The sequence below is a fragment of the Mytilus galloprovincialis genome, chromosome 4, assembly GCF_965363235.1.
Source record: "Mytilus galloprovincialis chromosome 4, xbMytGall1.hap1.1, whole genome shotgun sequence".
In the NCBI taxonomy this organism is placed as follows: domain Eukaryota; kingdom Metazoa; phylum Mollusca; class Bivalvia; order Mytilida; family Mytilidae; genus Mytilus; species Mytilus galloprovincialis.
Window position 1 is genome coordinate 1,933,635 of NC_134841.1, and position 11,917 is coordinate 1,945,551.

Consider the following 11,917-nt stretch of genomic DNA (forward strand, 5'->3'; position numbering starts at 1 on the left):
GGTTTTCTTATATTAGGACACTTGTCCTTGAACCCAATATCACTATGGTATGACAATATTTATATATCAAAACCCTCAATGAAACATTTGAAACAAAGAACTCCCAACTATTTAGTTTTAAAATGTTAACAACCATGATGTATTCATATAATACCTGTGTTCAGATCCTTGTTTGAACATACTGCGGACATCAGCTATTTTACCATCACTCAAATTCTTTAACTAAAATTAGATAAATATTATAAACTATTAACATATCTATCTTTTGAAAGCCCATTCATCATTGTATAAAGTGAAAGGTTGATTATCCATATGTATAGAGATAGATTACAAAACTTTTAATATTCAGATTTCATGTTTGTTTGTACCGGTAACCGATTTTTCTTGACAATTACCCCGGTATGTGCTAAAAAAAATTCCTTGAACATTTCCCTTATATCCTAAATCGCGTAAATAAACAATATTTTAGTTTTCTTTAATTACCCGTATATTACTTTTTGAACCATCTTAAACGTTACATACCCCACAGGTTGCTTTGATGTCTCCTGGTAGTTTAAACAGAACATTATAGCTTCCTGGATGTGTGACCTCTGCATTCTCTACTATCTGACATACAGTCAGCTGACCAAACTGACCAATCACAGGCACACCTTTATATTCCACTAGGTGGGGTAGATTTGACAGCACAGCAGCTTTTGTTGTTGGGTGGATATACAGAACACATGCTTTAATCTACAGCAGAAAAAGGAACTCATTTATTTCATTGGTTGCAACAAAATACTCATACTTCAAATGTACAATAAACATTGTATTTTTTTAGTTTTTAGTTTCCCATGTTGGGATTTTATTCTGTTGTATTTTGTTTTAATGTCATTTTTTTTTTTGCCAAGGTGTTAATTTGTGTCGTCAAATTATGAGTTTGAATATCCTTTTAAATCGACATGTTCAATTCAACACTGGGCAAATAAAAATTGTTTCAATCTTTGTCCTAGATTTACCCTATTTGGAGAAATTTTTGTTTCAATGCCTGAATTTTTTTAAAAAGCTCTTGATAAAATTACACAATACACTGTTTGCAAGAAAACTGGTTGATAAATAAGTGGTTCATTATATTACCTGCTTATTTTTGAGAGCTTTGTCTGGATTTTCTGTCAGATGTGATCTGTGAATAGTACCACCATACTGTAGAAACTTCACAGTAACACCATCACCGGTCAACTGTAAGCATAAAAAATCAATAATAAACCTTACACATCTTACTAAAGGAAGAAGAAGAGGGGGTCAGGAAAATGTAAGAACTATGAAAGTAATGAAAGAAACACACAAACACCCGATTTAAAGCAAAGTTTGTACGACATCTATATAACTCTGCTTAACATGCATATTCATCATCATTATTTTCCTTTTTCCGTGTCAGTTATTATCTTTATAGAATATACCCTTGTTTTTCTAAAATAAGTTTTTTGTTCAGTAGATGTATCCATTATATATAAAGTTATAAATGTAAGATATAATACCGACTGTGTAACAACTTTAAGTTAAAATTACAAACATACAACATAATACCAATAATTTAAACACTTTTGACTTCAAGTAAAAAATATATGATTTAATACCAATAGTGAAACCACTTTGATTTAAAGTTATAATTATACTGATTACCTGGTCTACTGTAGCGTTAACTTTCATTCCTGGAATAAAACTTCTAAATGGAATATCCTTTGCAACAACCTACAATAGTAAAAATAAAAAGGAAATATAAATACAGTGATAGCTTGGTATGTTATACATTGTTATATGCAGTTACGAAGTATTAAATATCTATATAGTTAACTCTCGTTGTCTTGAACTCGGTTGACTCGAAATTTTGGATGAGTGAAGTTTTCATGTGGTCCCAAACTTTGTTCCATATAAATGTATGTAATTCGACTCCTGCTTAGTCGACATTGGATGAGTCGAAATTTCGGTTGAGTCAAAACTAAATTTATGATCCCAAGGTTAACAAAAGCATTCAAAATTCATTATTTATCTCGAACTAATACACATATGTCAAAACATGACCTCCGGCATTTAAATGGATTGAAGAGTTAAAAGTATTTAAAAATGTTTACAAAACAATTGTGATTTACACTAAAACATAATGAGCTTGGGTGTGTATAAAGTAAGGATTATGACTTCCGTTGATGATCACCTAAAAACTACTCAATCGGCGTCTTTAATCTTGTTGTATTTTCTTTTGAAAAGAAATAGTGAGATAAAACAAAATGAAGAGGAATCTAAATTTTCTAAAATCTCTTGTACCCGAGAATAAACAATTTTGTCAACTATAAACGACATGAATAACGAAACTATCGATTGGAAGTTACTCTCTCAGATAAAAGCCATAGGAAAAAATTGTAACTGAAACAATTGAATAAGTAAAAACAATGTTATTATAATAATGAAAGACCATGACATACAAGTACATTGATCTGATACCAGAATATCGATCCCCTTCCCATATTCACCCAGATCTATTTTAGCTTTACCAAGCTAAGCAAGAGTTGTGTCCCTTGTTCTGTCAAACTTTCGGTTTTCATTCGGTCGAACTATGTGTATCTCATAATATTTCTCTGGTCCGGCTGACTTCAAAATAACGAGAGTCTACTGTATATTCAAATAATTCCAAAGTTTTCAACTTTTAATGAATTTGAATATGAGGTTAGTAACGTTAAACTAAGTTTACAATCTTGACCTTGTAGACAACATCCTTTATTTGCAACTAACTATCTAGATAACAGATATCCCTTAAAGTGTTCAATAGTTCTGCATCAGAAATATTGACAGAGTTTTCCTTATGTACTTCAAAAGGGTATAGTTTTAAATCCTTTCAAAGTTTAAATATGAAAAAGTTTTCCTAAAATTGTATGTGACAAGAGAAATGTGTACTTCTATAAAAACACATCTTTATAAAACAAGCTTGCCACATAACGACGATTTTTGAAAGCCTACTATACAGTATGAGTATGGGATTTGCTCATTGCTGAAGGTCCCTTAATTGTTCACTTCTTTGGTCTTAATGTACAGCTGTCTCACTGGCAATATAACCACTTCTACTAAAAAAAAATCAAGGTCTATAATTTAATACTTGTCACATATGCATTTTTATTTGATTTGTTGTAAGGCCAAATAAAAATATATGTGTGGTTCCAGTAACCCAACCGACCCTAGTTTAAAACCCCCCGACCCTAGAACTTTTTTTTTCATTTCTGAAAAATAAATTTTCAAACGATCAAATTTTGAGGAATGTGAATTAAAATAATTAAATTCATAGATTTCTGTCATCTGAATTTCCATCACAAGTATCTGTTATGGCTAAAATGCAACAATTCATAACAGAATGCAACAAAATTAACTAAAAACGTATCATGACTGTTTATTTTACAACCAAACACATGTAAAAATGGCACACTTCCGGTTGGGGCGTGTATAATACCGGAAAAAATTTCGGTAAACACACGATTTTTTTCCGGATTTTGACATTCAAAAAAAAAAAAAAAAAAAAAAAAAAAGGCGGCCTACCGACCCTATTTTTTAAAAGTATGTAACTGGAACCACACATATATTTTTATTTGGCCTAAGAAAAGAAATAAATCCTATAAAATACATGTCATTTTTAACCAGATGAACACTCCTGTGGATTTTACAGGTTTATGCCACTACCACTACATTTAATGTTCACTTCTTCAGAATTTTAAAGACAAAATAATTTCCTTTAACTAACTAACCTCATTGGATGACTGTTTGTTAGGGTCTATGGTGACTGTGACAGATCTAGATTCTCCATTCTACACTTAACATGTGCAGTTTATCCCATCCAACCCCCCCCCCCAAACCCTTTGGGTCTACTAACCTCATTTGATGACAGTTTGTTAGGGTCTATGGTGACTGTGACAGTTCTAGATTCTCCACTTAACATGTCCAGTTTATCCTTCCCTGTTTCTACTTTACATATTATAGATTGTCCAACCATCAATGGATATCCTGCAAAACAAATCATTCACTTTTATATCTACTATTTTCTTTTGAAACAGAATCTTGTTGTAGGCTTGATCAAACGATTTAGCAACATCAGCTTGAAAATTAGTGTTTGCAGCTTATTCGCAACATTTAGGAATAAGAGCTATGACTGGTCAACTCAGAGTCAGGATAATGTCTTTTTGTAGGGTGCTTGACATGTCTTCTTGTAGACCTAATTTGTCACTGGACATGAGGGCTATTCCATTAAAATCTATGTTGGAGGGTAGGGTATTAAAGTCACTTTCAAAATATCCCTACAACCAAGAACCATTTTTTAGACAATTTTGCATAATGGTAAGATGCATACTAAAAAAAGATGAATGACCCCCATTCAATAATTTAACTTCCCTTCCTACCCTCCCACATACATTTTAAATATGTTTAAAGGAGTAGGCCCTTAATAAGCCATTCATACATTCATTCTTTATTTGTATGACAACACTTACCATCATTATGCAGCTGTATGAATCGTTCAGCATCCTTATTTTTTAGAAAAGCTTTGTTGTTCTTTACTCCCAGGTCCACTACATATCCATGATCTTCCTGACTGGCAATACTACCATACAAAACCTGGCAATCAGAAAATTGTGGTATAAAAGCAAAATGGCCATGTATTTATACATGCTATATACTATGGATTTATAAATATTCATGGGGAACAAGTTTTTTTGTGGATTTAGTGGACACAGGTTAACTCTAAATTAAATTTATATTCAATAAAGTTCATGTATCAATTTTCTATATGATTGTAGACAGAATATGACAAAACCTCCAAATCAAATATCCTTACAAATACATTTTTTTCTCAATCCACAATCATATCCTTAATTTGTTTTACTTAATCATCATCACATATATCACATTCATTTCATTGTCAAGTTAACGTCAACATGGATCCTCTTCACTAAAACTAATACTGATATAACATGGTGTCAATTAACAAGACTCATTGTCCAATTGAAATCACACGGTTCTCTTGTCAAAATCAAATACTATGTCTAACAGTGAACATTTTCTGTATGAGTAGTATCTTCTTTGCCTTACTATGCAATTAGCAATCATTAGCAGATTATAACAAAGTACTTACGAGTCCATCTCTGATATGTGAAGGTTCAAACTCCTGATTAACAGCTTTAGGATTGATGGTCAGTTTAATTGCAGTTTTTCCTTTCGTATTCTTCCCTATAGATACCACTTTACTTGGCATTATAGTTCCAATCTTGAATATTTCATGTAAGCTGTGAACATCCTGATAAGAGAAAATAATCACTTTTATAATTCAATCATGCACCTCCATTATAAAATTTCAATAAGTCACATTTATAACATCGTTTCTCTTCAGCTTGCTTCAAATGAAAAAACTCAATGAAACATTCATAAATTTCAAAATATCAAAAAATGCAAATATAGAATCTTCTCTTATGTCCTTTGTCAATAATATTCCATTGCACGTATGAGAGAGTATTGCCACATGTTACAATATTGAAGTAAGTAAGGTCAGTCATCTTATAGTTTTACATGTAGAATTAGGAGATAACTGTATTGTATTTTAAGCTTGGCCTTCGTAAAACGTAGATTTTACTGTCGCAAATTGAGTTTACCTAGCGACGCGGAGCGGAGATAGGTAAACGGATATTTGCGACAGTAAAATCAAGTTTTACGAAGTCCAAGCTTAAAATACAATACAGTTATCTCTATTCTAATGCCACATATTAAAATAAATGTCATTTAATAAATATTTTGGCTTAAAAATGACATATATGAAAAAGTCCGCGAAACCGTTGCATGGTCTTTAGCATCTAAACAATGTGACGTCATGTGTTTACTCTGAATGTCAAACATGAATACTAAACGTCTTTTTACTTTTCGTACGCTTCAGAATGGTTTCAATATAGACTAAAAGAAGATTTTGAGGCTCAAAATGTGAATATCTTGTTTATTTTTTGAGAAATTACATATCCAAAAAAAAAAACCAGAATTCAAAATGGTGGCTTTCTTAGTTACGGACTGGTAGAACGTGGAATCTAACCCCTCAAAATATTTATCAACGTCCAATGAAAATTATCGTTACAAACTAATTGCATTAGAATTAGTATTATAAACATATATGCACATTCTGATGTGCATTGTTGTGTTCTACAACTGAGTAAGGTTAATCAATGCCCTTTCATCTAGATAGATGTCATTCATACCACTATTCAAATAAGTTAATTCTGTTTCCTTGACTTCAAACATGTCAAAATGGTGGAAAGGGACAGCAATTCTTTAAGTACATTCTCAAATAGTATTCTACATTAGTTTTGAGTCAATATCCATCTATCCTTTAAGTAGGAGTTGTACAAGAGAAACACATATTGTAATACTGTTACTGAAGAAAGCTAATTCAATTACCTCCCCTTTTCCATTTTAGACCATGATTTATATTTCTTTAAGCATTTCCTTGAATAGTGTTCTATAAATGTGTAAATTTTTATCAATATAAGTTTTGACATGTTGGAAGAGTTGTGGTTACCAGAGACAATTACCAAATACAGCTATAAATAGCAAACAATTAATTTGATTATCTACCCTTAAACATTTTAGACTTTGATTATATTTTTGGTTGCACATACTCAGATAGTGTTTTCTGTGTTAAAATTTTCGTTGATATTTGTCAAGACATTGTAGAAGTACCAGTTACAAGTTTTCAATTAGGAAGAGGTGTGCTTACCAGAGACAATTACCAAATACAGCTATATTGAACAAGGTTAATTTTATTATCTCCCCTTAAACATTTTTTAGACTAGGATTATATTTTTGTCTGCACACCCTCAGGTAGTATATGAATTGCAATGCATGTCATATTCGCTTTACTGTCCAAACAATGTTAACTTTAAATTTGTATTAACAAATGCGTATTTCTAATGCAAATTGGATAATTCAAATTAGCCAATTCAAATCAATAAGAATTAAAAAAGAAGAGTGTGTGAACGTGATTACAAAATTCGATTCGCATTCGATTTGAATACAATTCGAATTAAATGTATGTGTGAACGAGACATCATTTCTCATGTTCTCTACCTAGATTGTGAAAATTTTATTTCAAACAATATAAAAAGACCTGAGAAAAACATCAAATTACTGGTAAAAACAAGAATGTGTCCCAAGTACACGGATGCCCCACTTGCACTATCATTTAACATGTTCAGTGGACCATGAAATTGGGGTCAAAACTTTAATTTGGCAATAAAATTAGAAAGATCATATCATGGGGAACATGTGTACTAAGTTTTAAGTTGATTGGACTTCAACTTCATCAAAAACTACCTTGACCAAAAACTTTAACCAAAACTTTAACCTGAGATTTGCACTATCTTTTTCTTTGTTCAGTGGACCATGAAATTGGGGTCAAAACTTTAATTTGGCATTTAAATTAGAAAGATCATATCATGGGGAACATGTGTACTAAGTTTCAAGTTGATTGGACTTCAACGTCATCAAAAACTACCTTGATCAAAAACTTTCACCTGATGCGGGACGAACAGACGATGGCACAGACCAGAAAACATAATGCCCCATACTATCGTAGGTGGTATCGTAGGTGGGGCATAAAAAGTATTTATAATAGTTACTAACTGAATCTTCCATGTCGTCCTCTGTACCACTCTGACTAGCTAGTTGTTTAAGTTGGTCATGGTAGGCATCTGATATGTTGGTAATAGGTACTACACCAGACAGGCCACCAGGCAAGCTTAGTATAACTTCATAATCATGTACTTCCTTCACACAACCCAGTACTAACATGTCGGTAGATAATATCTGAAAGGGCAAATAGTAATAACGTCTACTAAATAAACATAAAAAAATATTGTCTTTAATTCATGCAATGCATTAATATCAATTCTTCTCCAATAAAATTGAGTAACAGTTGTTTTCTATTAAATGTAAATGACTTGGTTACTGTAAAATATGCTGAATGGGAATTTGAAATAAAATGTAACACAATATTCCCATAAAACTGTTAAGAGTGAAAAATAATAGGTCCAAAACTTCCCAGTTACATACAAATTCATTGCATTTATTTTTATTTCTCCAGTATATAAAAGTCCTACACTTTAAATCTATAATACCTTGGTAGAAAGCTGCTGAATCTGGCCTGTGTTATACTGGTTAGACTTTGGATTCAACACTTTCTGCTTTTTGGTTTTCTTTTCTGTTCCCTTCTTTTCATTTCTCTTCTTTCTTTTCTGTCCTTTCTCAATTTTTGTATCATCTTCTCCAGTCTTCATTGTAAAAGAGACATTAACATGATTATAGTTGTTTTGAAAAATAAAATGTTCAACTCTCTCATAACAAAAACAAACTATATCAGACTCGGACTTCTCTTGAACTGAATTTTAATGTACGTATTGTTATGCGTTTACTTTTCTACATTGGCTAGAGGTATAGGGGGAGGGTTGAGATCTCACAAACATGTTTAACCCCGCCGCATTTTTGCGCCTGTCCCAAGTCAGGAGCCTCTGGCCTTTGTTAGTCTTGTATTATTTTAATTTTAGTTTCGTGTGTACAATTTGGAAATTAGTATGGCGTTCATTATCACTGAACTAGTATATATTTGTTTAGGGGCCAGTTGAAGGACGCCTCCGGGTGCGGGAATTTCTCGCTACATTGAAGACCTGTTGGTGACCTTCTGCTGTTGTTTTTTTCTATGGTCGGGTTGTTGTCTCTTTGGCACATTCCCCATTTCCATTCTCAATTTTATATAAAAGGTAGAAAAATGTGTATGTGCTTCAGAGAAAATGCATTTAACTTCATGTTAATTTCCAAAAAGCTTTGCACAAAATCTTATAACTAAATTTAACACATTTTGTATTGAGTCTGAGTTTCTTGTTAACACATTTAAACTTAGATTACAAGTTGATCCAAGGAGGTTGTTTAAGTGTACTGTTATAATTTGAGTAGCAGGTTTTGTACCATAGGAAACCAGTAAAGTGATCCCTCTTTTCTTAAACACACCTGATTCAAGTCAAGAATATAATTAATCTCCTTCTTCAAAATGTCCAATACACCAGGTTTAGAAGTATCTTTTTATATAAAGTCAGTTAAATGCTAGCGCTCTTACAACCAAATAGACTTGTAAACGTTCAAATGATGTGTAAAATCTGGATATTTATATAATAAATAACAGTGACAATTGAGAGCTCAATTTCAAAATATGCTAATCATAAATTCTGAGAAAAATTATATATTGCATTTGCCATTTTTATGTCCTAACATTAAACAACCTCTTCTATATACATGATATATGAGGATACAAAAAAAACACTGATATATTTCTATTTTCATACATGAAATAAATCTTTATCATCTTTTCTATTCTTTGTTTCATGACTTTGTTTCTTTGCCACTCCACCTCTAGGAAAATTCACTTCCATTTTTCTTTAAAGCAAAATCCAGTTAAAGATTTTAGTTTTCTGAAATAAAAAATGCATTTGAATTATATTTATGTAGGTCCTACCATGCCTGTTAACTTTTCTATATGTACAAGTCTGTTTGTACTCTTGCGTACATTTTTTATTCAAACATAGCAACTTTTTCATATATAGGTAAAGAAGAACCCTTTTCTGTTAGGAAGCTCGTCATTTCGAACCTAAATCTATCAATTCTTACCCTACACTTTCTACATGTATTTTGTACCCAAAAACTACCAATGATTAATACCTATATGTGCCAAACACCATTTCCTATCATATAGACAAAATACATGTTTCCTTTATGCATAATATATTTGCAAATCATTCAGTATTTTACCAATTGAAAAAGGAAAAACTTCTTTAAACTGCTTCATATAACTTTATAAGTTTTCATAATGGTTCATATAAAATGTATTATTGGTCCAGTCAACAATGTATTTATATGCTATTAAACTTTTAAAAATTATATCTTTTTTTTTTAAATATTGTAACATAAGCTTAGCAGTGAACATGGTCAAATACTACCCTTTATTGAATGAACCTTGATGCTTAGTATATATCTGTTAATACTTTGTCATGTTTGTTGTGCTTCCAGCAAATAAAATGATCTAACGACCTATGATTGTTTTATTGATTAAGAAGTACATGGAAACTTTAATTGTTTTTAATTCAACAGTTGTTTTTGCCAGAAAACATAATGCAAAGAGTCAAAAACTGATAAAATCTTAAAATGTAAAAAGCGTGAATTTTTATGTTTTCAGAAGAATTTGCTCATTAATGATAAATCAAACATTATGCCAAAGCTATGGAATTTTCATTTTGAGAAATAACTGACAACCAATTGATCTCATTCCTGACTCCATATTTCTTATGATTTCATTTTGAATTGGCATCACTGGATTATTAATAAAGCAAAAATCAACCAAATTAACATGGTAATTTATTATGAATGTGAATAACCAGACAACAATAATACAGTTTTTGCCACAAAGTGACACATTCAAATCTTCCCTATATTACATGGTGGTACATGTATACATTTTTTTGTACATATTTTATTTATTTTACATATAAATCTCTCATATGCCGTAAGAATTGATAACCAAATAAATCTTCCATCAGAAACGAAATGGTTATGGTATGAAAAGACTGTAATTCATTTTCTATATAAACCTTATCGATATTAGTTTAAACATGTTTATTTAAAATGGATTTGGAAACCAGTTATCGCAACTTAATTCAATCCCTTTCTACTCAACGGGTGCCTTGTAGCCACATTAGCCTGTTTTTTTTCGAAATCTACAATCTACAAGGGTGTCTTTTACGTGCTAGATATATGGCTTTCTCTTAACACAGGTCAGCCGTTTTTCATCCCCTTACAACGAATTATCCTTGTTTCTCAAGACCATACTGACAAATGGTGTCAAGGGAGAGTCAAAATTCAGTCCCTGAAATTTTCTCCCTGAATTGGGAATGGAACTAGGAACCATTGTGTATTTAGTCTGATGCGCTAACCACTACACCACATCTCTCTTTATCGCTATTAGTCAGCCATTTGCATTACTAGACATCACAAAGGATTCCATAAAATATGGACGTCCTAATTCAAAATATCTGACGCCGTGATACAAAATATCTGACGCCACATTGGAAAAACAATTTTTGCATGGCGTCAATAGTTCAAGTGGGGGAGATTTCTAAAATACTGAAAAAATTTTCAAGCGTTTAGGAATGGGGGCAGGACCTTTTAATGGACGTCTGGATTGACCCTTTCGAGATCTGGATTTCTTTTTTCTAATTTCAGGATGTTGGGATTTATTCTTTTAAATTAACGACCGCAGAATTTCATGTTTTTACGCCCGGGATTTCGGGATCAGGACCCCTCCTACCCCCCCCCCCCCCCCCCCGCTAATGAGCTGTATTTTTATCTAGTGGATGCTTGCAGAACTTATCATACTTCTTCTTCTTTATACTGCATGTACTCAAAGAGTAGTTTGGGAAATATAAACAAAATCAATTACAGCTATTTCCATATATGTTATAAGCATAAAAGATTTATTTGAAGTCGGTTATACATATTACAACCTAAGCTCTGTTAATCAGTGTTATGATAAAACATGATATTTATTGAACTCGATATACATTTTTCCAGTTGTCTACATTCTCAAACCCATTTCGTACAAGGGAGGCTGTCATAATGAACGACTAAGAGTTGTATACAACTATAGATAAGGAAATAAAGGTACATTATCCTCATTATTACTTTTAAAATCTCTAATTTAGCTGAAACATATTTCCACACGAGTTCTCTGTGGGCAGCGCCATTTTGGAAAAAATCTCAATCATTTCTGAGTTTAAATACCATTTACACAAAGTCGACCCTGACAGATTTTTGGGAGACGCCA

General features: G+C 32.0%; 1 protein-coding gene across 1 annotated transcript in view; it reads right to left on the reverse strand.

The window, feature by feature from the left end:
• Nucleotides 1-11,846, reverse strand: part of LOC143070946 (protein RRP5 homolog) — a 53,799-nt gene extending 41,953 nt beyond the window's left edge. Inside the window, exons 1-11 of the mRNA XM_076245048.1 lie at nucleotides 11,776-11,846; nucleotides 9,387-9,512; nucleotides 8,169-8,321; nucleotides 7,675-7,857; nucleotides 5,147-5,308; nucleotides 4,506-4,629; nucleotides 3,893-4,023; nucleotides 1,663-1,731; nucleotides 1,117-1,218; nucleotides 523-732; nucleotides 155-222 (exon numbers count right to left, since the gene is read on the reverse strand). Coding sequence (XP_076101163.1) covers nucleotides 155-222; nucleotides 523-732; nucleotides 1,117-1,218; nucleotides 1,663-1,731; nucleotides 3,893-4,023; nucleotides 4,506-4,629; nucleotides 5,147-5,308; nucleotides 7,675-7,857; nucleotides 8,169-8,321; nucleotides 9,387-9,473 — 1,289 coding nt within the window. The 5' untranslated portion in view covers nucleotides 9,474-9,512; nucleotides 11,776-11,846. The remainder of the gene's footprint in view (nucleotides 1-154; nucleotides 223-522; nucleotides 733-1,116; nucleotides 1,219-1,662; nucleotides 1,732-3,892; nucleotides 4,024-4,505; nucleotides 4,630-5,146; nucleotides 5,309-7,674; nucleotides 7,858-8,168; nucleotides 8,322-9,386; nucleotides 9,513-11,775) is intronic.
• Nucleotides 11,847-11,917: the final 71 nt, after the last annotated feature.